At 43.8% G+C, this 27561-nt stretch overlaps 1 protein-coding gene across 7 annotated transcripts in view; it reads left to right on the top strand.

Moving 5' to 3' along the window:
• The window catches only part of TLE1 (TLE family member 1, transcriptional corepressor), a 108227-nt gene that overhangs the window by 59870 nt on the left and 20796 nt on the right, over positions 1 to 27561 (top strand). For 2 of the 7 annotated variants that reach the window (XM_050761985.1, XM_050761983.1), the window contains exons 9-15: positions 9909 to 10025; positions 13834 to 13887; positions 14400 to 14552; positions 16669 to 16813; positions 18028 to 18129; positions 18467 to 18657; positions 20124 to 20200. In XM_050761985.1, the coding sequence (XP_050617942.1) occupies positions 9909 to 10025; positions 13834 to 13887; positions 14400 to 14552; positions 16669 to 16813; positions 18028 to 18129; positions 18467 to 18657; positions 20124 to 20200 (839 nt within the window). The remainder of the gene's footprint in view (positions 1 to 9908; positions 10026 to 13833; positions 13888 to 14399; positions 14553 to 16668; positions 16814 to 18027; positions 18130 to 18466; positions 18658 to 20123; positions 20201 to 27561) is intronic. The other 5 variants (XM_050761988.1, XM_050761986.1, XM_050761989.1 and 2 more) reach the window with 3 other exon arrangements.

Here is a 27561-nt window from a genome sequence, read left to right as displayed (position 1 = left end):
ACCTTGGCCATAAGTAAGACTAACTCCTTACTGTTGGTTTTTTTTTTTTTTTCTTCTTGTTTTTCTTTCTATATTGAACATATTATTTATACCAAGTGCAGAAATCAGAGACTGACGGGATCCACAGGGAATGTGGGTGTGTATGAATTTTTATCTGTGAGCCTAAAACTGGTTGGTAGGTAGTTTATTTTTAGTGGCAGAAATTAATTTGCTAGTTAAAGATTTTATGGTGGGAAAACAAATGAGCCTTAAATAAGCAATCTGTTTTAATGTGAAGCCTAGAAAACAGAAGTGCAATCAGTGCACTGCATAACAACACTTGCGTCAACAGTGGATTGCATATATGATGGTGGTCCCGTAAGAGCATAACACCGTACCTTTTCAATGTTTAGGTGTGTTTAGATACACAAATACTTACATTGTGTTGTAGCTGCCTGTAATATTCAGGACAGTAACATGTACAGGTTTGTAGTCTAGGAGCAGTAGCTTAGGTGTGTAGTAGGCTGTACCACCCAGGTTTGTGTAAGCACACTATTTGATATTTGCACAATGATGAAATTGCCTGACATCCCTTTCTCACAGAGTATCCCTGTTGTTCAGTGACACATGGCTGTTCTAAGAGTGAAAGTTTTTATGGAAACTACCTTAAAGTTTCTTACTTCTGAAAGGGATGAATGATAAAGCTAGCAACTTTATAGAGTTTTTGCGTTGGTTTAAAGGTTTTTTTTTGGCTGTTTTAAAATTTTGATATCTGTTTTTTCTTACATAAGTGCAGTTCTTGAGCAGAGAAATATGAAATGACCTAAAAAAGGCCATTGTTTCTTAGTAGCATTCAATAGTAATAAAAACATAACTTGAGATATTTTAATTAAAGATAAATTACATTAAATTTTGGCTGAAGGGAATGCTATTTTTATCTGCTTGAAAGAGAGAATTGACAACAAGTTGTATGGTTTAAAAAAATGTATAATAGGTCATGCTTTTAAATACTTTGAGTCATTTAACAAATATTTGTTGAGCCCTGACTATGTGGCCAAGTACTGTTTGAGGTACTGCGTATACTTGCTCTCATTTTGCAGCGATCCCTTTTATGTCACAGTTAAACATTTGTTGAATGTAAGGCACTGAAATACTTAGCCAGTGTGATCACTGTTTGGAAAAGGGAGGAGACTCTGGGGGAGACTCCAGAGCAGACAGTTTGTAGACCTACGCAGTGGCGTTCATGGATGGACTGTATAAGTATGTGCAGATTGTGGTGGGTCTGTGTTCATTTGCAGAATTCTGGGGAGAGATTATAACTCGTCAAATTCTCAAAAAGGGGTTCCTGACTCAGAACAGTCTAAGCACCACTCATCTGTCTTTCAGGTCATATGGCACAGCAGCATAAAAAAACCTCCTTTATCAAGGAGGCTGGATGCATCCGGTCACATAGTTACTTAGTTAACAGAGATTGAGAGTTAGTAATCTGAAGGACCATGTTGTCACTCTGTAATTGACTTCTAAAATCACCAGGAGTTTGTATTTAGAGCTTACCTAGAGATAATTACGACAAACATCACCTTGTTTTACATAAGGTGGTTTCTTTCTTTTCTTTCTTGTTACTCTTCTCTAGCTGTTCTTGACTAGTTAATTGTCAGAGGCAGGACCAAATCCTAGTTAGGACCACCCATACGTCACTTTTTCTCAAAATGACAACATTATGGAAGGCAAGGAGGAGTTAAGATGTGGGACTTTGGAAAAGAATACTGTTGGTCTTTTTCTGGGGAAAAAAAATCACCTTCACTCCCAGAGGCCCATGGGAACCGTGGTGGCACCAGGTGGTAGAATGAACGTGAGTTTTGTACAAAGGCAGACCTGAGTGGAATTCTGGCTACACAGGCAAGGCTTTTTCATTCTTTTGTGCCTTCCTAGTCCCATCTATAAGAGGTGATCGTAGTGGTTGCCTCATAGGGAGGGGGTTAGGAGGCCTCAGGTGGGAGGATAGCAGACAGCATGGAAGGTGCTTAGGGAATACCCTCCTCCCACTGCCGTTGGCAGAGTAGCAAGACAACAGTAAATGCATCATTCATGACTCTCAATGCAGTTACTTCTGGGTTTCTCTCCTATTTATTTTTTTAATTAAAACAATTTTTCTTTTAATTTTTGTACACTCAGAGTCTCAGTATGTTGCCTAGGCTGGTCTCAAACTCTTGGCTTCAAGTGATCCTCCCACCTTGGCCTCCTGAAGTGCTGAGATGACAGGCGTGAGCCTCTGCACCCAGCCTTGGTTTTCTCTCCCTTTTTAAAGTACATATTACACAGGCAGTTATGGAAATAAGGATCCGCGTGCCAATGTGGCAGTTACTGTTGGTTCTCAGCACGTCAGCACCATGAAACTGATCTCAGCTGCTTATTAACTTGATCAGTTTCCTGATAATCAAATTTCTCAAAAGTAGACACAGCCTTGGAGGTGCTGTTTTTGCCTAAATACTTATGAATTCATCTTGACCTGACATTTTAAGAGATTGCCTGGAAATAAAGGCTAAAACTGAGATGAGTCACGTAAAATTTCAATTTTTGGGCACAATGGAAAACGCTTAAGTTTTCTTAAGCAGTCTCCTGGGCAGGTTTCCCTTCTGGCCAAGTTTAAAACTCTGCTTAAAAAAGATAGATCCTCTTTGAGAATGTTGGCAACACTGCTGTGAGTAGGGTGAACCCTTGAAAGCCCTGGTGGTTTCTAGATTGTCAGGAGCCTGTACCAGGTAGAGGCGTCTGTTGACTGGATGCAATAAGTCAGGTAGATATCGGGGCGTTGGTGGACTGGATTAATGTTCAGGTTTTATCTCACTGTGATTACAGTGAAAATAGAGCATCTTTAAAAAAAAAAAAAAAAAAAAACAAAAAGCGAGAGAACAATTTTTGCCTCCAAAACCTCTTTTTTGAGTTTGTGCTCTGTAATTAGAAAACCTGCGATTGTTTTTGTCCCTATAATCATTTTTATCATTTCCTCACTGGAACATAGGTGGACAACAAATTCTGTGTCCTTATCTTTGAGATAAGGAGGTATAAATGTAAGTGCTGTCAGATACAAGATGACTTAGTCAAGTCCTGACCTAATGGCTTTGTAGTTTCAGGGCCATTTCTTGCATTAGCAATTATCTCAACAGGGGCTAGAGAGCAAAGAGGCACAGAAACAGGTAAGCAGCTCTTAGAAACCATGCTTTCAAAAATGCTTTGACATAGAGGTTTTGGTTTTGCTGTGATTAGGTCCTGAGATGGGGAATGGCAGTGTCATGAGGTTATTTAAAAATTAATTTTAAATAATTGTATTTATTGTCTGCTACAGAGTTTGTTTTGCTTTGCCTGGAGGAGGGTAGAAGGGCCAGCTACAAATGAGACGGTGGTGACGAAGGCATCGTGGTTTTAGCACCCTGTCCATCCTCAACATTAACTGGCCCTGTATGTCACCTGCATGGCTACCTTTCTGTGAGTCCTCCTGACTTGATGAGTTGCAAAATCAAGGTGCAGGAATGCACTGGTTCTTCCCCATAGTTTGCATTTAAACTGTGTGAAACATCAATGTGTGCCCTTCAGACGGGCTGCACAGGCAGGGTTGTGAGATGTGATGTGATTGCCAGTGGACAGATTTTCAACTTTGTCATGTTGTTAACAAGTGGGGATCTCATTAGTTTTATGGGTTAAAAATGCAGTAGTTGAAGTTTTGGGCAGAGTACGTGAATGACCAATTGGACCGTAGCAAAAAGTACGGCGCAGGGTGATGGCTTAATTGATACCAGGTGTAGATGGAGAAGGCACACAGATGTGATGGGGTGCGTCGTTACCTAATTGTTTTAATGTTCACCGAGAAGTTAATTGTCAGTGTGGAGTGTGCTAGTAAATTAGGTTCCTACTGCCTTAGTGTAACTGAGGATAAATGAGGTGTCACGAGTTTCCAATCTGTACCTCTGACACAAACACTTTTCCTGCGGGGAGGAGAAAGTTCCCAAGGGGAATCAGCATGGCAGCTAAAGAAATCCATTTGAATAATGTGCTTTATTTTTGCACTAGGGAAACCTGTCTTGCTTTTGCTGTGTGCATGAATGGGTTTTCCTTTCAGTTTTGCTGCTGGTGGTTTCAGGGTTTGAACTTGTTGGCAGAGGAGTTGCTTGGAGGTCTTAGGATGCATGAAGGCCTCTGTAACTAGTGTTTGGTAGCATTGACAGGGCAGCGTTTTATTAAAGTTGCTTTTTTTTTCCCCCCCATAGTTTCTGGGGTTACTTTTCAGAACATGTTAGTAGATGTGAACAACCATTAGTGTTAAATTGCTGAAGAAAAGTCAGATTATTGGAACAAGACTATAAAGACTGGTTTTTATCCTTTTTGAAGTGGCTGGGTCTTTGCTACCTTTGTCTTGAATGGGTGTTTGGAGCATGAAATAGACACATCACTTGTGCTGAATGGTCAGGATAAAGGAATACAGAGTTCCAGTCTTAACATGTTCTTTTGACACCACTGGGTGCTCTCTGAGGTTCAGTCAACCCATCTGCTTACATTGTAAGTTCTTATATGAAGGTATGGTTTCATAATTGTGTTGGAATGTTTATTTTTGCTTTATTTTAAGAGCATATGTTGGCCTCTTGCATCCAGGAAATTCGAACACTTTGCCAATTATCTAGTTACCCTGAGGCCATGGAGCTACCGCAGGGAAAGATCCTGGTGTGTGTTTAATAAAACATGGTTCCCACAGTTAGGAAATTGTGCTCAGAATTTGTCTCAGAATGCACACAAGCTGTAATATCGGAAGATCTGTCATTCCTCATTTCTTCTGACCAGCTCTTTTGCTGTCATAGCCGTTCTATTCTGTCATCCTATTAGTGCAAGTTAGATGTAACCCTTAGGAAGCATATATTAATAAGTAGTAATTTGCTTGTTGCCAGTGAAGATGCCCTCTGAGATTTGGCATTCTCACAGAATTCCAGATTTTCGTGAGAGAGAGAGAGAGAGAGAGAGAGAGAGAGAGAGAGAGTGTCCCTTCTTGTGGAGTATATGGTTTCTCTGTTCTTGCACCTCATCTAATCATGTCATGTACTTTCTATATAAAAGTTATGCCAGTTCTGCCCATTTTTGAACCCTCTTTATGTATCTGATACTGAGCATTCTAGGAGGATCTTTTCTTTTAGACTTCTCAGATATGCTTCTCCCTTTATGTTTTACTTGACCCTGTACCCGTAAGTGTGTGCCACATGTAGGTGCAGAAAATTATTTGGTTTTAGAATTTTAGTTTGTTTTGAACAGTATGTTTTCAACTGATTTGCCCAGGTTTGTAATGTCCTCCGTGGGCTGTATAACTCCTATTTTGAGTTTCTGTAGAAGACATAAATAAGGAGATTTTGTTTATTTCTTAAAAAAATTTTTTTAAATAAAGGAAAACTTACATGCAGTCTAGAAACCTCAGTCCTTGGGACACTTGTAATAGAAGTCTGCCCAACATTTACAGTCTTTAAAAATCCTGGCAGATATTTAAATTTTACCAGCTGCAAGGTGAAATAAAGCATTGGGTTTCTTGGCTGGAATTAGAGTATATCAGTCAGTATGGTAACACTGGTTCTCATGTTGATCAAAAAGCTGATTCTCAATTAAATATTTATTTGGCAAATAAATATTTGAAAAATGAATTCTACTTGATGAATCCTGTTTGGTAGATTAAAATCTTTCAAAATATAGACTTAGGAAGAGGTGTCTACAGTGGCAAATAGGTCTGTAGGATGATTACCCGCGGTGATTGGCATCCCATGAAGCCTGTGTGTACCTGGACTGCTTTGTCACTCTCTGCTGAGGCCTTTTTTAGTGTTAATTTTGGGTTTTGAGTGGCACGGCAGGAATTTGGGACTATTCCTAGTTCATTTTAAAGTAGACTTTAAAATGTTCATTTGAAAATTACACATTTCTATTTTTGGTATGGAAGCCATCTAACCTGATTAAAGCAAGGCATTCTGTTGGTTAGGAGGTGGGTCAGAGAAACCACGCGTCAGGTATTATGTCACATTAGAATGTTAAGTGCAGTAGTTTAAAGAGCCAGGCTGAATTTCAAATAAGTTTTTGGGTACAAGTGTTCCATGTATATAAACTTGAGTTTAAAAATCACTCTTCTGAGAGAGGAGGCACTTTGACTGTAATAGGAATCAGCAGGTAGTGGACAGAGCCGCTTGGCCCCAGGCAAATTACCTCTGTCTTGGGACATCCTAGTCCTCCAGATTAAAGGAGCAGGAGGAGGAGGAGGAGGAACAAAATGTCTCGACAGTTGCTTTAGCCTCTTCTCAGGTTTGTTTCTAATTATTTTGTGTTTAGAATGCATGACTATTTTTTTTTTTTTTGATTTTTCATTTTATTATTTTTTTGAGGTAGAGTCTCACTTTGTCACCCAGGCTGGAGTGCAGTGGCACAATCTCTGCTCATTGCAACCTCCACCTACTGGGTTCAAGCGATTCTTATGCCGCAGCCTCCTAAGTAGCTGGGATTACAGGTGTGTGCTACCACACCCGGCTAATTTTTTTTTTTTTAGTACAGATGGGGTTTCACCATGTTGGCCAGGCTGGTCTCGAACTCCTGTCCTCAGGCAATCTGCCCGCCTTGGCCTCCCAAATTGCTGAGATTACAGGCATGAGCCACCGCCCCGGCCTCATAACCATTTTTAAATAGCGTAATGCAAAGCAACCTCTGTTTCATTCTTTTGCAAATGGTATCCTCATAAATGTTGCCTCGATTTGTTAGATGAGGACCCAGACAACATAGCATTCGAAATTTTGGAGGATCAAAATGACAATTTAGTCAATACCCAGGTTTAATCTCTGAATTCTCAAAATATGTATAAAGTGGCTCTTAATGGCCATCAAAATGACTGTGTTCTACCCTGGAGCCAGAAGCAACACACAGTAGGGGGTGCACAAGGAGAAATCACAGCGTGAGGGAAAAATACCTCAAAAAATGCAGTACCCACCAAGTCACTTTTGGGTTTCTGGGAACGAGTGAGGGAATCATGAAGGTAAGGGTCCCCCAGGCAGTAGTTTAAAAACCAGAATGGTTGCTGTTGCTGCCAGTGAATCTCATTAGGCTGGAACTATTTGCTCATATCAAGAACAACAATGAAAGCAACATCAGGGCTGGAAGAAGTCAGGGGCAGTTATACACAGAAAGCTGGGTTCACGGGAACAAGAGTAAAAGGAGGCGGTCTCTTTTTGGTGGGGTAGCCTTTAGGTAGAAAGCCGGCCGGGCCTCCGGCAGCTGCATGGGCCAGGGATCCCTGGGTCTGAGTGTGGTTTTCCTGTGCCTTTCCAGCCCACACTCTCTGCTGCCTTGTTTTGAGTCAATTTTACAGCATCAAAGGTATGATGAGGCATCTTGTTTTGTAACTTGTTGAAGTCTGCTGTTTAATGGGGTCCATTTCAGATAAGCAGTGCTGCTAATTACTAGCCCTGTCCACCACATTTGGAGGAACTTTCAGAGCTTTTCAAAACCTATTCAGACTATAAGCTTCATTTAAGCTGCTCAAGCGGAAATTACAGTAGTAACTTTGAACACGTAGACACAGAGGCCTCAAAGCTTGACAGTCTCAAACGTCCAGTCATAGAAAGGTTATTGTTTCTAACAGAAATTGTATTGTTTCTTTTTTTTTTTTTTTTTTTTTTTTTTGAGACGGAGTCTCGCTCTGTCGCCCAGGCTGGAGTGCAGTGGCGCGATCTCGGCTCACTGCAAGCTCCGCCTCCCGGGTTCACGCCATTCTCCTGCCTCAGCCTCCCGAGTAGCTGGGACTACAGGCGCCCGCCACCGCGCCCGGCTAGTTTTTTGTATTTTTAGTAGAGACGGGGTTTCACCGTGGTCTCGATCTCCTGACCTTGTGATCCGCCCGCCTCGGCCTCCCAAAGTGCTGGGATTACAGGCGTGAGCCACCGCGCCCGGCCGAAATTGTATTGTTTCTAACAGAAGTGTAGTTTACTTTTACGTTCACAGTACCACTTGACATCGTTAAAAAAAAAAAAAAAAAAAAAAAAAAAAAAAAAAGACATTAAGAAGCTGTCTTGGAATGGCCCTGTGGCTTGGACGTGCAGTGCTGATGACAGCAGGAGAGCTTGGAAGACTGTGGAGAGACTGGTCAGCACACACCGACTCTATGCCCCATTTTGCTGGGCACTTGGGCAGATTTAAAGTTGAATAAGACATAGCCCTGCCCTGGATGCTGCTCAGAGTCTGGAGGAGGAGACCTCGGGGCTGAAATAAACTAGAAGAGAGAGGTGTATTTAAACATGTTTCCCATGTGTGAACAAGCAGCTGCTGCTCCGGCCCAGCTTTTCAGAGGGCGTGTTAGCACTTTGCAGGAGTTAGGTCTCCTGCAGCCCTGTCGGCTGTGGGTCTGGGTTGGAGGGGTTAGTTTTTAGCGGACATTTATCTAGGTAATTAGTTCAGGGATCCAGCCGGCTCACCTTTCAGCCCCAAACACTGTGGTAAAGATATTACTTTGAGCTTCTCTATATTGAATTGCATTGGTCCCTCCCAGCTGCTTTTATCTAAGCCTCCTGGCATTTGTGTAGCTTGAACAGTCATGAATAAAAGAGCCCAGCTCCTTTAGAGTCGGTCCCTGAGGAGGGCCAAGAGGCTTGGGATTGCCTTCTGGTCCCCAGTTTTGATTTCCTCCTGCATATGGTTGAGCTGGGAACAACCCTCCCATGGTGGGGTCCGTGGTTTTCAGGGGGAGCTTTGAGGGCTGGCCACCTGGCTGATTACCTCTGGCTGGTTAGGAATGAAACTCACGGCTTTTAAAAAGGTACCATAAAGTATTTGCTCCTGTTGTATACTGTCGATTAGATGTGGTCTAACTTAAAGGCATCCCCCAGCCCGTTCTGTTTTAAATTGTGGCAGAGAAAGGTAACATAATTGTCTGTTGGCCCTGGACACCGCCCTCTTAGTTCTCAAACATCTTTCAGAGATTGGGGTTATCTGGGCTTTGTGAAAGGAGGTTTTTGCACAGCTCATTCAACATTGTTCAGGGCAGTAACACATCACTGAACAAATTGCCCCCTTGCATATGCTAATCCCACACTTAAAAGAACTCATTGTAACATGTTCTGATGCTTTAGCCCGAGGGGAGATGGGAATTGAAGAGATGTCAGATCATGTCATGTGACCCCAAAATATCTAAAATGCCTGTTTTCTTTGGGTCAACAGTTCCTACTCAGCATATGCGAATGAAAGTATCCTGTGTGGTTTGTGGAAAAGATCAGTCCTTGTTCCTGCTTTTGTGTGTGGGAGCTGGCCTTGCTATTGAAGATTCACTGGCCGAAATTCCCCCCTTGGGTCTTAAATTTCAGCGCTATTGGCGAGGAACACCAAGTCTTATTTTCAACAATAAATTAAAAGAATTCAAAAGAGTTCCTTCATTGTTGCTGTGGAAAATGTGATTTGCCTTTTAGGAAACCATGCTGTTAATCCCACCGCTTCCTTTGTGCCTTTTTAGAGTGGTACACATTGACTCTTACAGTTAAAGAATATGTCTAATAGAGTAATCTCAAGATTTGCGCATAGGCCATTCGCATTCCTGACCAGGAAGTCGCAGTGGGAAAGAATAAAAACACATCCACATACAACACAGTAAGCTCCTATTTCTCCGACAGTAAATAGAACAGAAGCACATTTCCAAGGAGGCCTGAAGAATCCACCTAGCTTTGGATGGTTTAATTGCAAAGTCAGGGTCTCCTTTTTAAGTGTGTAAACCTGTAGATACGTTTGCCATCAGAGTCTTTAGATGAGATGAATTAAATGGAATGAAAGGCTGTGTAGGTATCGCCTTTCAAAAATAGTTCTCACATCGAGGTTGGGTTTTCATGTGTACAAAGAGGCTTGGGAAGAAATCTTTGATTAATTTTTTTGTCTTGCAGAGTAATTCCCTTCTGGTCCCAGACAGTCTAAGAGGCACAGATAAACGCAGAAATGGGCCTGAATTTTCCAATGACATCAAGAAAAGGAAGGTGGATGATAAGGACTCCAGCCACTATGTAAGTAATTAAAGGACTTGAAATAGCATTTGTTTGCTTACTGCTCACCTAAGTGAGTATCCAAGTATCCTCTTAAGATCTTAGTGATAATTCCATGTCCTTAAAAATAATAACATAAAGAGGAGAGGTTCTTACATTGTAGGATATTATTTCCCTTTGGGGCAGTAAATTATGCTTCTGCCGGGCTCAGTGTTACGCTTTGGACTTCCTGCCTTTGTTACTCAAAAGGGAATATGAAAATGCAGGGCTGGCTTTGTGCGCTGTGGTTGCTCAGGGCCCTGCTGTTCTTAGGAGTCCCCCCAGCCCCTGCCCTCTCTTGGTGTAATGCTCAGATCTCACTATCTTTACATTCTCAATTTTTGAATAAGGTCTCTGCATTTTTCATTTTGTCCTGGACTCTGTGAATTTAGCAGCCACTCCTGCTAAAATAGAGTAAAAATTGTAGTGTCACAGAAGCTTTGTGGATGCTGTTCTGATGATACAGGCTCATACTACTTCTCAAGACAGAGCTCAACGTTTTCCACAGTGAGCGTTCTAGTGAACTAAGTTCATGGTGAAAATGGAAGAAATCCCAGAGGCATCTTGTTTAAATTCTGTAGATGAGATCACTCTACTGGTTGATGGAGTGGGGACTCTTGTCACAGATCCAGCTAAAACCACATTCAAAAGGAAACCAAACCGAGCCAGATGGCCATTGGCTCTGGTCTCAGGGTTATAAACATTGCAGCCGATGTATGACTTGGAGTTGCCTGTGTGTCCCCGAGTGTCTGTTTCAGGATGGATGCATTCTCAGGAACAGTATGAAAGCAGAGTTGCTGAATTGGGGCTATGTCCCTGATGCCCTTGGAGGAAGAGGCGTCAACTGTGCAGGCTATGTGGAGTTCTAAACACTAGATAGACGATAGTGTCTGCTGCTGGCTTGCCCAAGCCTATAGCTGATGATAGGTAACATCTTTTTGAGCACCACCTGGAGTTAGTGCCAGGTACCTTGTGATTTTTACATGGATTATTTCATTTAACTCTTATAACATCCCAGTGATTTGCTGGAGCCAGCTCTAGTATCTCTGCTCTTTGACACTATGCTAAGATGCCCAAACCCAGCTCCAGTATTCGATTATTTTACCAGAGATCCTCTATTTGGTTCGCACTTTGCACCATGCTTTAATAACATACTAAGAAACAAAGCGGTTGGTTCTCCCCATCCTAACCCGACACTTTTTAGCACATATCATTCTCCCCTTGTCTGTTGCCCAGAGCCGATGTCCCATGCATGTACTTTCATTGTGACATTCAGTGTTACTAAGCAAGTTGGAAGGTTTATGACATGCAGATATTTGCTAAGGTAGAATTCTGATGTTACGAAGCAAGTTGGAAGGTTTATGACATGCAGATATTTGCCGATGTAGAATTCTGAATTGCCCTTCATGAGGCTGTTGTGTATAGTAAGTTATTTAGTAATGAGTGCTCTAGAATCCATAAAGCTTGGCATGGTAGTTTTGTAACCTGTGTGTACTAATGGTTGGATAATGGTTAGGGACCGTGTGTGGAGAGTATGTTGGAGAGTCTGAGACAAAGTCCTCAGATCTTAGATCACCGATGACAGACATGTACTGTCCTTTGCAGTACCCTTTGCAGAAGGGTCCAGTACAAAGCTAAGATTTAAATTACAGTAAACTCACTTCAGAGTTCCATTGTAATAAAGGAATTGTTCGCTATTTTTGCTAGTTCCGTCTGTGTACTAAATTAGCCATTTTAATAATTTTCTTTGTAGAAGATAAACTCTTTTAGTTTATATTTTTTCACCACCACCACCCTTAATACCTGGAAACATTTGTGCTTTGCTGTGGGCTTTACCAAGAGAAAACAGATTTTCGTTAGTATTAGTTTTGTTCTTTATTGTATGAAAATATTTATTTCAGTAGACTGTTATTTAGGATTACCCAGGCTTCCTCATTGGTTGTAATTTGAATTGTTACTGGTGAATTGCATGGTGCCCTGTAACCATGGCTAAAATATATCTTGTAACACACTATTGAAGAAAATAAATTGGGTCTCCCACATGTAGTGCTCTGTGTATGATTAGGAAACAAATCATGTAAGACTTGAATTTAGAGTTGAGGGTAAACTTTCCAGCCTAGATTTGTGGGCCTACTTCAGAAGGCCAATGTGGATAATATTTGCACTTGTTTGTACTAATAACTTTTCAGATATTATTTCTATATTCTTCATTGACAACAGTATCAGTACAAGCATTGTTTAGATCATAAATTCGGGACCTCTTCCTTTCCAAGAATTCAAACCCATTGAGATGTCCTGCTTTTTCCATATACCTACATTGTATAATGTATTACTCTGCTCTAAAGGACATGAGACATTTTGGCTAAGAAAGTAGACTTTTTCAGCCTGCCTCAAACTTGATGGAGGGGGTGATCGCATCATTGAATTGTTTTTTTGGTTTTTGTTGTTTTTTTTATTTTGAGATGGAGTCTTGCTCTTGTCACCCAGGCTGGAGTGCAGTGGCATAGTCTCGGCTCACTGCAACCTCCGTCTCCCAGGTTCAAGCGATTTCTCCTGCCTCAATCTCCTGAGTAGCTGAGATTACAGGTGCACACCACTACACCCAGCTAATTTTTGTGTTTTTAGTAGAGACGGGGTTTCACCATGTTGGTCGGGCTGGTCTCAAGCTCCTGACCTTGTGATCCACCCGCCTCAGCCTCCCAAAGTGCTGGGATTATAAGCATGAACCACTGCATCCGGCCCACATCATTAAATTGAACAGGCTTTATTTTATTTATTTTTTTTGAGACAGTCTTGCTTTGTTGGCCAGGCCAGAGTGCAGCGGCATGATCTCAGCTCACTGCAACCTACACTTCCTGGGTTCAAACGATTCTTGTGCGTCAGCCGCCTGAATAGCTGTGACTGCAGGCATGCGCCACCACGCCCGGCTAATTTTTGTATTTTTAGTAGAGACAGGGTTTCACCATGTTGGCCAGGCTGGTCTTGAACTCCTGGCCTCAAGTGGTCTGCCTGCCCGCATTGGCCTCCCAAAGTGCTGGGATTACAGGCGTGAGCCGCCATGCCCGGCTGAACAGCTTTTCCGAATATTTTCCAAACCCAGTGCTACCTTGGAGTTTCCCCTGATTAGTAAATACTGTAGCTTTATGAAGGGACAATGAGAGCCTTACTGCAGAATGCCAGTGCCTTTCAAATATTGCCATCTATTATCTTTCCAAAAATACTTCAAGCTGATTGCAAAAAAGGTTAATTTTTAATTTTTTGTTACTTAAGAGAAAAAGATTGGGTTTTGTTTGCTTATTCCATCCACTGGCTAGCTTTGCTGGATTCGTTTTGTTTTTTGTTTTTGTTTTTTTTTGCATTAACTAGTAATCCCATGGGAAAATGCTTTACCTTGAAATCATATGGAAAGACTCTGATATAAGGGTATGCATATTTTAAATTAGAGATTTCAGCCCTCAAGAGAAATTCAGCTGTTGCAACCATTTACTGAGCACTTACAACCTGCCAAGTATTTGCAACTTGCCATCACCTGTAAACAAGTTGTGATTGGATAGTTGGTTTGCTACTGCTACAGAATTCCTGCCTGAAGCTTTGCATAGCCCCAGGTCAGATGAGAAGAGGGGGAAGATGATAATAATTACTAGGGCTGACAAACTGATAGAGAGCCTGCAGGCCTGTCCCAGGTAGTTTTTTTGTCTGTCTGCTACTAAGAACTATAGAAAGAAATCTAACTGTGCCCCAAACCCATTCTTAGCTTTTAGTAAATGGCGTTAATGTTTCTTTCTTCCAGGACAGTGATGGTGACAAAAGCGATGACAACTTAGTTGTGGATGTGTCTAATGAGGTAACCATTCTTTTTCATCAAAGTTTGTCTTCAGAATGATTTGAATAATGTTATGAAAATAATCTAACAGTGAATGAAGGAAGTAGAGCCCCTCAGTGCGGGGGACCTCTTGCAACTTTTTGCATTAAGAAGTTAATGGTTGCTCATGTATGGAGCAATAATGGTCTAACTGACATAAAGTTTTATTTCCTTTAAAAAAAAGATATTTCTGCAGATATTTTGAATGCCTAAGTTGGATGTCTGGCTCCCCTTTCCTTCCAATGCCCTCTAGGCAAAGTTCTTAAGCCTGAGGCACAAGGAGGGATATGACTGTGGGGTTGTTTTTTATGGCATGTTTGCGGGTATGTTTGTGGAGACCGTGTTGCTCGTTATAACATGGTGTTGGTCACCTTGTACACCCCCAACCCGAAGGACTTTCAGCACTGTCCTTAAATTTAGAGAATGAGTGTGGAAAGGGAAAGGTCGGTCTGTTACAAGCTAAATCACGAAAACTTTTGATTATGCTCGTTGAGGACCCTTCCTCTCCGCGAGCAAGCCCTGCCCACTCGCCCCGGGAAAATGGAATCGACAAAAACCGCCTGCTAAAGAAGGATGCTTCTAGCAGCCCAGCTTCCACGGCCTCCTCGGCAAGTTCCACTTCTTTGAAATCCAAAGAAATGAGCTTGGTAGGTAAAGAAAACTGACACTTGCCTGTTTGGCCGTGTATGTCTCATTGTGGACTGGCGGACCCTGAAGTATTGGAAATGTAGGGGTTTTGCTGCTTGAGGGTTGTATTTTGAAGAGTTTACTAGTGAAACTCATCCTTCTGTTCTTTGTCATCATTCAGGGTTTACTTTTTCCCCTCTCAGTCATCTCTTTTTGACCACGATTAGGGAGGGTGGACACGCATCCGTGTTCATTGCCGCCTTCTGCTTCTTTTTTGAGACAGAGTCTCACTCTGTCACCCAGGCTGGAGTGCAGTGGTACAATCTCGACTCACTGCAACTCCTGCCTCCTGGGTTCAAGCGATTCTCCTGCCTCAGCCTCCTGAGTAGCTGGGATTACAGGCACGCGCCACCATGCCCAGCTATTTTTTTTTTTTTTTGTATTTTTAGTAGAGATGGGGTTTCGCCGTTTGGTCAGGCTGGTTTCAAACTCCTGACCTGGTGATCCACCCACTTGGGCCTCCCAAAGTGCTGGGATTACACGGGTGAGCCACCACTCCCAGCCTCATTGCCTTCTTACTTGGGGGATATGTCCTTGCCACACAGCTCTCTGAAACTTCCCAGTTGACAAATGGTTCAAACTTCTGAGATTTTTTTTTTTTTTTTTTTTTTTTTTTCCAAGACAGAATCTCACTCTGTTTTCCGGGCTGGAGTGTGGTGGTGTGATCTCGGCACACTGCAACCTCCGCCTCCCAGGTTCAACCAATTCTCCTGCTTCAGCTTCCCCAGTAGCTGGGATTACAGGTGCCCATCACCACGCCTGGTACCACCACGCATTAGAGAGGGTGTACACGCATCCATGTTCATTGCCTTCTTCTTCTTCTTCCTTTTTTTTTTGAGATGGAGTCTCACTCTGTCACCCAGGCTGGAGTGCAGTGGTGGTGCAATCTCGGCTTGTTACAGGGTTTCATGTTGGCCATGCTCATCTTGAACTCCTGACCTCAGGCAATCTGCCTGCCTCGGCCTCCCAAAGTGCTGGGATTACAGGTGTGAGCCACCACACCTGGCCTCAAACTTCCGAGATTCTTAAGTCTTCATTTTCTTAGGCTGACCATTTACCTGGTAGACCGATCCCTCATACCGGGGCATGTCATAGAGCATGCCCCAATTTTATGGAGCTCGTCAGATCAGTGATGCACAAAGGAGGCCCCAGGAGAAGCCAGGAACTGGTGCATCAGAACCCACTGGTGGTCATTCATTCAATCAAACTTGGTAGACTGCGTCATCTTTTAACAATAACATTTCATAACAACCCTGCAGTTAATCCTTACCTGGTCCCTGTAGGCATTATCTCGTTTTACCGGTTGCAGAGAATGAATAACTTAAGGCCACACAGCTGTGGCTCATGATCCAAGGTCAGAAAGAGCTCTCTTCAGCCTGTGCTCTTTGCCACACTGTATTGGTTCTTGGACTGTGTTGTAAAGCACATGAAAGGTTGAAAAGCCAGAGAAGGTGCCCTGTAACCCCGTTACCATCTGGACTCTGAAAGGCCCCTTACTGGTGTTCAGTCTCTGCTCTGCACTGATGGGTCCACTTCGGTTATGTAGGCAAGTGGGCAGTGGCACTTAACTCCAAAGCGTTGTTCTTTTTAGGCATATTGGTAAGGCTAGCCCTGGGGCTTTTGTCTCTGAGATATTGGCCCCACTCTCTCTCACCATTTGTCTCAACCCCAGGGCTACCTAAAAAGGACACTCAAAAAGGGGTCTTCCTTGGACTTTCTTGGCGGCCGGGGCATGTGTTTCTGAGTGCCTGGGAAAGATTCTCTGGGTGGTCATCTTTCTAACTTGGCGTCGACCCAAAGTCCACAGCCCGATGGAAAATACTTTTAAAATAAAATCTGCGGAGGAAGAAGTGTGATCATGTTCTGTGTCTCTAGCTCGAGTTTTAATTCTGGCAGGAAGAGGAAAGGTCAACATTTCTCGCTCACAAGTTAATGCTGTCAACATTGTGTGGATTTATGAAAATTGGCTGAGGGAGTAGCTAGAAGGTGCCCAGTGTCCCAGCTGCTGTTGTGATAAATTGTGTAATATGGCTTGGATTAAAAATAATACTCATTTAATTTGTTTAATGACACCAGCATGAAAAAGCCAGCACGCCTGTTCTGAAATCCAGCACACCAACGCCTCGGAGCGACATGCCAACGCCGGGCACCAGCGCCACTCCAGGCCTCCGTCCAGGCCTCGGCAAGCCTCCAGCCATAGACCCCCTCGTTAACCAAGCGGGTAGAGCATCGCCTCTTGTTGTGCTTTGTTTGGTTTCTCCCATTCCCAGCTTGATTTGCTGTCTGTTAATGTTGTGATGCAATTGCCCTACAAATATGAAATGTACTTAGGGCCACCCTCCTTCCTATCTCTGAAAAAGCCATGATAAGAAACAGATGTTTGTCCTTGGGTTTCAGCAGCTGCACTCTGTTCAGTCTCCAACTGTTTACATTCAGCTTTTCTTTTTTTTTTTCTTTGAGACGAAGTCTCGCTCTTGTTCCCCCAGGCTGGAGTGTAATGGCGTGATCTCAGCTCACTGCAACCTCTGCCTCCTGGGTTCAAGCGATTCTCTTGCTTCAGCCTCCCAAAGAGCTGGGCTTAAAAATTAGCCTGCCACCACGCCTGGCTAATTTTTGTATTTTTAGTAGAGACAGGGTTTCTTTTTTTTTTTTTTTTGAGACGGAGTCTTGCTCTGTAGCCCGGGCTGGAGTGCAGTGGCCGGATCTCAGCTCACTGCAAGCTCCGCCTCCTGGGTTTACGCCATTCTCCTGCCTCAGCCTCCGGAGTAGCTGGGACTACAGGCACCCGCCACCTCGCCCGGCTAGTTTTTTGTATTTTTAGTAGAGACGGGGTTTCACGGTGTTAGCCAGGATGGTCTCGATCTCCTGACCTCGTGATCCGCCCGTCTCGGCCTCCCAAAGTGCTGGGATTACAGGCTTGAGCCACCGCGCCCGGCCGAGACAGGGTTTCAACGTGTTGGCCAGGCTGGACTCGAACTTCTGACCTCAGGTGATCTGCCCGCCTCGGCCTCCCAAAGTGCTGGGATTACAGGCGTGAGCCACCTTGCCCAGCCTTCTTTTATTTTTAAATAATTCAAATCCTAGGGACTTCAGTAAAGTTTCTGATAATTATTTTGAACACAAGCCTCCCTACCTAACTAGCATTGTGCATCTGACTTTGCTAATATTGGCTGAAACAGTGGTTTGGCCGGCCCAACCGCGCTCCTTGCAGACTATAGTTGGTTGGTTTTCTGCCAGGGGAGGCTTCAGGAATCAGTGGTCTTTCCTTCAGTAGAAATTAGGAGGGTTTCCCTGTGACTCCAGCCCTTAAAAAACTCATAATTTGCAACCTGACATCCCCCGGTGGGAAAGGAAAAAAGCAACAGCCTGGGCCCAAAGGAAAACAGGCAACAGAATCTTCCTCCTAAACCCGTGCTTTGGTTTACGTAAATCCAGGATTGGGTTTTCATTTGGAATTGGTACCAGGGAATGGAAAGTTCGGACTGAAAGAGAAATCTTGGATTTTATCGAGAAAATCTTCTTTTGAGATTAAGTCAGGTAAACACTTGGTGTCTGTGCCTTGGTTTGCCCTCTGTAAATTGGGTATGGTAATACGCTTAATTCCCCTGGCTTCCGGTGCTGCTACTTACACGAATAAGAAAATGTGTGGGTTGTGCTTCCCCTGGAGTCTTCTCTTTCCTGGAGATGAATTCCACTCTGGGGAAGGAGGGATCCAGTGTATAAAAATTGGAGGTGATTTCCCCCCCCTCCCCCAGAAGCCTTCCCTCTTTCTCTCTCCCTGTGAGTGACACTAACAAATGACGAGGCCAGACTTGCTGGTCAGGTTTGATGGAGTGGGTCAGTTGAGTGATGTGTGGCTTGTGTTTCTTTTCAGCAGCTGGCTTGAGGACACCCCTGGCAGTTCCTGGTCCATACCCTGCTCCTTTTGGGATGGTCCCCCACGCTGGCATGAACGGCGAGCTGACCAGCCCAGGCGCTGCCTATGCCAGTTTACACAACATGTCACCCCAGATGAGCGCCGCAGCTGCCGCGGCCGCCGTGGTGGCCTACGGACGCTCCCCCATGGTAGGCCGCTGTCGGGTGGGCTCTGGTTGGGGTAGGAATGCTGCATGCTCCATTTAGCGCTGTCAGGTTTGGGGCCAGGCCTCTCTGCGCTGCATGGGCAGGAGCAGCCAGCCCCACACACCTCGGAGACAAAGACGCCCAGTGTCCCAGCCGCACACTCGCCTTCCTCTTGTCAGCTTTCATCAGCACGCTGCTTCATTAAGTGAGAGCCAAACGTTTTTTTGTTTTACTGTTTTTGTGGATGAAAAAGGCAGTGTTTAGAAGCTCCTTCAGTGGTTCAGGGGACATCTGGTTTTCTCCCACCAAAGTCGATTTTTTTTATTTGAAGGCGATGAAATGATTCAAGTGGTTCACAGAAGCCTTTTCATTCATTTTCTTGAACTCTTTTTTCCTCATTAAACCTTAGGAAAAAATGTCTGGGAAGCCATTGCTCTCTCTTTCTATGCCTGTGCTACACTTTAAACCCAATCGCCTGATTGATGTATAAGCAGCGGTCTCTGTAAACAGGTAGAATTCTGGACAGACTGAACCACAGGGGCAGGCTGGCCCGTTTGCCCTGCCTCTTGCCACTGTGCAAATGGTCTAATTTTTGACCAAGAAGACACAGAACTGCATTTGAAGGGTAGAATTGGCTCTGCCATCATTGATTGCATTAAGGGTATAAAATCCCACCATCATTTCTCTTGGCTGTTTGGAAAATGCCCTGCACCTTTCTCTCTTGTCCCCTCTTCACATAGCATTACCTCCACTAGTTTGCGCTGACGTTAAGATTCATTGGTTTTTCCTGATATTGCTCTTGTAGGAGAGGCTGTGCAGTGGCGGGCAAAAGTGTTGAAAGTAAGGTGGTCAGCTGAGAGACTCGATGCTGTCCTTGTGCTGCACAAAGTAGGGAATCCATGTATGAATGCTTAAGCATTAAATTAGACCTGTGGTACGCAACTGGGGATGATTTTCTTCCTTGAGGACATTTGATAATATCTGGAGACACTTTTGATTATCATAACTGGGGGTGGGAGGGGGCAGGTGTGGATTCCTCTTGGCACATCAACAGTAGGGGCCAGGAATGCTGTTCAACATCCTGCAATGCGCAGGATGGCCCCCAACAAAGAAAAGAACTGTTTGGCACAAAATGTCAATAGTGCTGAGGTTGAGAAATCCTAATACAACATATTGCTCTGTGAACTTGCTTGCAAGTCTAAGGGAGGTATTTACCATGGGGAAGTGGTTCTCAGTGCACAAATAGATCATATCTCCTGTCTACCCCCCAAAAAGGAAGTGGGTCTTGTGGCGTTCAGAGGTGCTTATATTACCTCTTGCATAGTAATTAAAAAGAAAAACACTAGGCCATGTCACTGTTCCCATTGAAGTTGCTTTGGGGATCTGTGAGTTTCTAATGAAAGGTATTGATGTTCACAAAGTGCCTGCTACAATAACCTGAGTCTGCAATGCCTTATTTTTGTTTCCAGGTGGGGTTTGATCCTCCCCCTCACATGAGAGTACCTACCATTCCTCCAAACCTGGCAGGAATCCCAGGGGGGAAACCGTAAGTACCTCAAAGACCTTGGTTTTGTTTTAAAGGTGGTTACTCAGTCTTTGGTATTAGCAGACTAGAATTCCAAAGGGAGTACAGGCTTGGGCGTTTCCAAGGAGATTTCTGGTATCTTTTCCTGAGGAGTGTTAACACTTTCTATAAATAGGCAACTTGTAGGTGTCATGCCTCTGTCTTTTCCCTGGGGGTGATCTCCTAAGTTCAGTTATTTCTAGAGAGAAACTGTTGGAGATGAGGACGAGGTGGGAGGAAAGCGCTGGAGGTGACTGGCCCTCTTCGCTTGACCCCTCCGAAAACTGCTCTGCTCTGCCATTTGGTTAGAGGGCAGCTGCTGGAGATTCCCAGCTGTGCTGTGCTGTGGGCAGTCAGCTGTCACAAACTCTTGCAGGCTTAGACATTCAAAATGTGTCATCTCTTTACCCAGCTCCGTGCCACCTTTTTCTTGTTTTGGTGGAAACGAGAGTTATTTGAAGGGTAGGTTGTGTTGCATGCCAGCACCCCAGGTTTACTCCCAAGTAGAGTTTTGATGAGTGCTCCGAGAGATCTAGAATTATAAAAAGCAAAGTGGCTTCATGGGGAAGCAGGAAAAGTTAACGTTCATTTTGTGTCCAGTGCACAAAAAGCTTTGGAATTTGAAAAAACTCAGTTGGCTATTCTTCCTGGGTCACTTTAAAAATTGCTTGCTTTTCATCATGTTAGTAATTAGAAGTGTGATTTCAAAGAATTCCTAAAGTTCTCAAATTTTTTAAACAGCAGAATTGTTTAATTGCAGCAAAACTCTGCCTTCTAAGATAGAAAATAGCAGAGGCCAGGCACGGTGGCCCACGCCTGTAATCCTAGTACTTTGGGAGGCTGAGGTGGGTGGATCACCTGAGATCAGGGCTTCGAGACCAGCCTGACCAACGTAGCGAAACCCCGTCTCTACTGAAAATACAAAAATTCGCTGGGTGTGGTGGTATGTGCCTGTAATCCCAGCTGCTCGGGAGACTGAGGCAGGAGAATCGCTTGAACCTGGGTGGCGGAGGTTGCAGTGAGTGAAGATCACGCCGTTGCACTCTAACCTGGGCGACAGAGGGAGACTCTGTCTCAAAAAGAAAAGAAAAAATGGCAGGTCTTTACAAATGTAGTTGTTTTTCTTTTCTTTTCTTTTTTGAGACGGAGTTTCACTCTTGTTGCTCAGGCTGGAATGCAATGGTGTGATCTCTGCTCACTGCAACCTCTGCCTCCTGGGTTCAAGCAGTTCTCCTGTCTCAGCCTCCCAAGCAGCTGGGATTACAGGCGCAAGCCACTACGCCTGGCTCATTTTTGTATTTTTAGTAGAGACGGTATTTCATCATATTGGTCAGGCTGGTCTTGAACTCCTGACCTCAGGCGATCCACCCGGCTCAACCTCCCAAAGTGCTGGGATTACAGGCATGAGCCACCGCGCCCAGCCGATTTTTTTTTTCAATAAAGGTACGGGTGCTACATGTCTTAGGCCTTCAGTTTGTTTTTGTCATACCCTTGCCTTCACGTGGTTGCTTTCAGCTTTTATCAGTACGTCACTTGCATGTCACATTAGTGAGTTTTTTATTTTTAGAAACAGGGTCTTGCTCTGTTGCCCAGGCTGGAATGCAGTGGCACAATCGCAGCTCACTGCAACCTCGACCTCCTGGGCTCCAGCAATCCTCCTGCCTTGGCTTCCTGAGTAGCTAAGACTATAGGTGTCTGTCACCATACCTGGCCAATTTTTAAATTTATTTTTGTAGTGACAGGGTCTCCCTGTGTTGCCCAGGCTGGTCTCAAACTCTTGGCCTCACACAGTCCTCCTGCCTTGGCCTCCCAAAGTGCTTGGATTACAGGCATGAGCCACCACGCCCAGCATGATGAATTATTTTGAACAGTCCACTCAGCTGCCCTGTCATCCTTGGTATGGTTTTGATAAGAGCCTTGTTTCAAATAAACCACCACCATGAGATAAAATTGAATTTCTTAACCTGTCACCTGCTTTTTAGGAAAGGCGATTCCCATTGCACTACTTTTCATGTATTTTAATATCTCTTTCACAATAATTTGATTCATGATGAAATGAGGTTTTCGTCTACACTAGGAATCAGTAGCGATGTTAGGAATTTAAAATGACATCTGTGCCCAATGAAGGGAGTGAGGGGTAGTATTGCTCAATGCTCACTTAGCTGGTAGTTCTCTTCCAGTTGAGTACCCATGGACTAGTTACTACCTGGTGTGTTTTCTTGGGGATTTGGGAATGCCCCCCTGCTTCCAGCCTGGGAGGTCCTTGGGGCACTTGTGAGCATTCCCTGTCTGTGGTTGCCAGCGGCGTTGTAGCTGTTGTGTTCTACCGATTGGTGAGTGGATAAAGGGCAAACCGGTAAAGTTGTGATGAGAAGCAGTAATACCAGTAACTGATGAACCTTTGGTGGAATAATAGGGAAATAAGGCCAAGTTCAGTTGACCCTTAGGGAAAGTTAGCTTCACGAGTTAGAGGTACGGGGTGTGTGTTCAGCTGCTAAGCCCCCACCTTGGGTGTAACTGAAGATGCAGTGAGGGAAGGCGGGTGAGCAGAGCTGTGAGCTGTGATGCTAAGGTGGAAGGCTGATAGGTGGGCACAGTTAAATTGGACCCTGTTCCTTATGTGTGTGTGTGTGTGTGTGTTAACAGGATCAGTTGTAAGATAGAAGTAGCATCGTGCTTATTAGAGTTAAGTATTGATGTCCTTGGCTTGTGAGCACCTTGCATTTCTTTGTGTTCAAAGCCGTGCAAACTAGAATCACAATGTGCCTAAGGACGAGGACAGTGGACACAGTGGCCAATGTTATGAGACTATGTCAGGGTACTTTTCTCATCTTGGTCAAAATGGCCATTGGCCTTTGGATCTGAGCAATCATTGCTCTCTCTAAAATAATTAAAATCTCTCTCTTTATTAATTTATTTTATTTTATTATTATTATTTTTTAGAGACACTGGGTCTCCCTGGGTTGCCTAGGCTGGTTTCGAATTCCTGGGCTCAAATGATCCTCCTGCCATGGCCTCCCAAAGTGCTGCGACTACAGCCATGAGCCACCGTGCCTGGCCTAAAATATATTTTTTAGGATTCTCTTTCATGTTTGAGCCATATTATGTGAGGAAGATAGACTTAATATCAGAAGGAAAAATGAGCTTTGCCATTGTTGCCAGGGTCTGGGCTATATACAATCTTACTGTGTCTCTCTCTCTTTCTCTCTTTCTCTCTCTATGTGTGTATGTATTTTTTATATATATATAACATATATATAATTTATATATATATAACATATATATAATTTATATATATATAACATATATATAATTTATATATATATAACATATATATATAATATATATAACATATATATTATACTTTAAGTTCTAGGGTATATGTGTACAATGTACAGGTTTGTTACATATGTATACATGTGACATGTTGGTTTGCTGCACCCATCAACTCATCATTTACAGTAGGTATTTCTCCTAATGCTATCCCTCCCCCAGCCCCCAGCCTGCTGACAGGCCCCGTGTGTGATGTTCCCCACCCTGTGTCCAAGTGTTCTCATTGTTCAGCTCCCACCTATGATTGAAAACATGTGGTGTTTGGTTTTCTGTCCTTTGCTGAGAATGATGGTTTCCAGCTTCATCCATGTCCCTGCAAAGGAACATGAACTCATCCTTTTTTTATGGCTGCATAGTATTCCATGGTGTATATGTGCCACATTTTCTTAATCCAGTCTGTCACTGATGGACATTTGGGTTGGTTCCAAGTCTTTGCTATTGTGAATAGTGCTACAATAAACATATGTGTGCATGTATCTTTATAGCAGCATGATTTATAATCCTTTGGGTATATACCCAGTAATTGGATGGTTGGGTCAAATGGTATTTCTAGTTCTAGATCTTTGAGGAATTGCCACACTCTCTTGCACAATGGTTGAACTAATTTACACTCCCACCAACAGTGTAAAAACGTTCCTATTTCTCCACATACTCTCCAGCACCTGTTGTTTCCTGACTTTTTAATGATCTCCATTCTAACTGGTGTGAGATGGTATCTCATTATGGTTTTGATTGGCATTTCTCTGATGACCAGTGATGATGAGCATTTTTTCATGTGTCTGTTGGCTGCATAAATGTCTTCTTTTTAGAAGTGTCTCTTCATATCCTTTGCCCACTTTTTGATGGGGTTGTTTTTTTTTTCTTGTAAATTTAAGTTCTTTGTAGGTTCTGGATATTAGTCCTTTGTCAGATGAGTAGATTGCAAAATTTTTCTCCCATTCTGTAGGTTGCCTGTTCACTCTGATGGTAGTTTCTTTTGCTGTGCAGAAGCTCTTTAGTTTAATTAGATCCCATTTGTCTATTTTGGCTTTTGTTGCCATTGCTTTTGGTGTTTTAGTCATGAAGTCCTTACCCATGCCTGTGTCCTGAATGGTATTGCCTAGGTTTTCTTCTAGGGTTTTTATGGTTTTAGGTCTAACATTTCAAATTTTAATCCATCTTGAATTAATTTTTGTATAAGGTGTAAGGAAGGGATTCAGTTTCAGCTTTCTACATATGACTGCCCATATTTATCTATTAATTAGTATGAGAGAACTTGCTGTTCTTACTATTTAGTAAGGTAATATTGCCTGAGGCAGTGCTGCTCAAACCATTTATGGTGACCAGTTTTTTTCCTGAGTAAATCAAAGATGGAGACATTTGTAACCTACAATACAAGTGAATAGGAAGAAAAAGATACAAAATCCAAGTCCATTTTTTGTTGTTACAAGCCTCAACAGCCCTAAGTCCTCAGGTTGCTGTGCTCACTCTTGATGACTGCACTCATCTCACTGCAAACAGTAGCCAGTGTTTGCTGACCACACGTTGAGTAGGGCTGGTCTGAGGCACTTAAGAGAAATGAGGACAAACTCGTGTGTCCAGGGTAGAGTGAACAAGGCGTTAAAGGTTATACAAATAATTCTCTGAAAAATACCCATGGAAAGAATGCTTGGGTGAGGCAGACAGAAGGCACAGTTGCCATTCATAGACTGAGTGTGAACTGTCAGGCTTTATGTGCGATGCCAGGCATGCTTCAGGAAAGAGGGTGCTCTCAGCCTTCTCTGCCCGTGGGGGCTTGATGATGTCATTAAAAGAAGAGTAAATATCCTAGTTTAACTTGTGATACGTGCTCTTGAGGCAGAGCAGTGGGTGATAGGCAGACATGTAAATAAGTGACCAAAATTAGAGTCAGAAAGACTTCCGTGGGATGAAGCTGACGCTGAAGCACGTGCAGGAAGGATTAAGTTTCCCAGGGAACTGGGGAGGGACAGTCTGCGGCGCGCACAGAGAGAGAGCTTGAGGGATGAGAGAGAGAGCTTGCAGATGGATGAGTGCCTCCTGACTGTTACCACCAAAAGAGTTCAGTTGGGGCAGGAGGGACTTTAACATCCCTTTAGTATAAATGCTCATGCATGGTTCAAGCCTGCTAAGATAACCTGTGCAGTGACTATATGCCTCTGACCGTGCGTGTCGTTTGTCCAAGGACAGGGGACCCGCTGCTGCCCAGAGCAATGCATTTTCCATGGCTCTGTGGAAACTCTTCTAGCCCTTGAGCTGAATCTGTCTCCCTGGAACTTTGACCCATCAATTCTGGCTTTTTCCTACCCCCCGAGACCACACAGCACACTGCTAATCCGTCATCCCCATGGCAGCTCTTCAGTGTTGAGAGACCCCCACACCACCCTGAGGCTTCTCTTCTGGCTAGAATTTGTCTGGCGCTTCAGCCCTCTCTTGTGGGCTGTGATTTCGGGTTCCCACATCATCTGCTCACTAAGATCCAGACCCTGTCACTTCCTTTCCATCCACACTTTCACGGATTTTATTGAGACCTCCTGCATAGGCATAAGGGGCCCCACTGGGAGCTCACAGCCTTGGATGGGGTGCAGGGAAGGAAAAATTCTCCTTTGCCCTCTGAGTCTGCAGCTGGGCCTGAGAATCAAACTGATATAAGATAGATTAACAGGAGAAATGCACGCAAGTCTTACTAAGGATTTTGATGTACATGGGAGTCTTCACAAGGAAATGAAGACCCAAAGAAGTGTCCAGAGCAGGCAGCTTGTATCACTTTTCAGACTGGAGTGTAGTGGCCCAATCTTGGCTCACTGCAACCTCTACCTCCCAGGTTCAAGCGATTCTCCTGCCTCAGTCTCCCGAGTAGCTGGAATTACAAGCGTACACTACCATGTCTGGCTAATTTTTGTATTTTTGGGTAGAGGTGGGGTTTCACCATGTTGGCCAAGCTGGTCTTGAATTCCTAACCTCAGGTGATCCACCTGCCTTGACCTCCCAAAGTGCTGGGATTACAGGCATGAGCCACCACGCCTGGCCTTGTATCACTTTTATACAAAGAAATGACAAATTTGTGAAGACATGACAAGAAAGAGTTTTGGGATGGAGGCAGTAAATTGTGGTTAGGTAACTAAGAGATAGATATATTGGCGGAAAACTTGTGGGAGACAAAGGTTGTTTTGGTAAGTTTATTTGTACACATCCCTTTTAGTGTTGCTTCCCAGACTCTGGTGATGAGGCTGTTCTTCTGTTTCTGGTAGAGGGAGGGCACCTTTCTCCTGGGAAATTGTATGGCCTGTGTTTGTATAGAAAGCGGTCGGGAAGTCTTTCCTGGATCTCTCATTTCTCAAGTGTTTTCAGCTCAAAATAACCAGTATACCAAAGGGGCATATTTGGTTGTGGCATATCCCGAACTCCTTCAAGGGGAACATGAGTTAAATAATCACAAAATCAGAGGCAGAATTGTAGACCCCCAGGCTACCACAGAGCTATCACAGAGGAGCACTGTTCTAGAAAGCCTGTGACAGGGCATGGGGGACTGATCCCACTGGGGAGGGTCAAGCAGGGATTCCCTGCCGAAGGGTTTTCAGAGCTGCACTAACCCAACAGGGGCAGGGGCTGAACCTCTAGGTGGAGAGACCAGCATGTGCAGAGGCCCTGTGGCTTCACATGGTTGTCAGTGAGAGTGGAACAGAGCAAGATGACTTGCAGTGCTAGCATTCCACACTCCTGTTTCCAGTGTTAAGATGACAAGATCTCAGTAGGGTTTCCCAACCACCCTGGTCACCTTCCCTCCTCTCTCATACCCATTCCAGTCTCCCCTAACTTCTTTTTGTTAAAGCATCATACCCATTCCCTCTGACATCTGAGCCCAAATTTTAGTGTTAGATTCTTCCCTATTTAACTTTTGTTTTTTTTAACAGTCTTATTCTTTGTTAAAATTCTCACCTTTCTCATGCCCCGTTTTGTCAGTAAGGTCCTAGATGAGGGTTATCTTTCTTCCTCACCAAATTGCTGTCAGT

This window comes from Macaca thibetana, chromosome 15 (assembly GCF_024542745.1).
Source record: "Macaca thibetana thibetana isolate TM-01 chromosome 15, ASM2454274v1, whole genome shotgun sequence".
Lineage (NCBI taxonomy): Eukaryota > Metazoa > Chordata > Mammalia > Primates > Cercopithecidae > Macaca > Macaca thibetana.
This window is presented reverse-complemented; position numbering and strand designations above follow the sequence as displayed.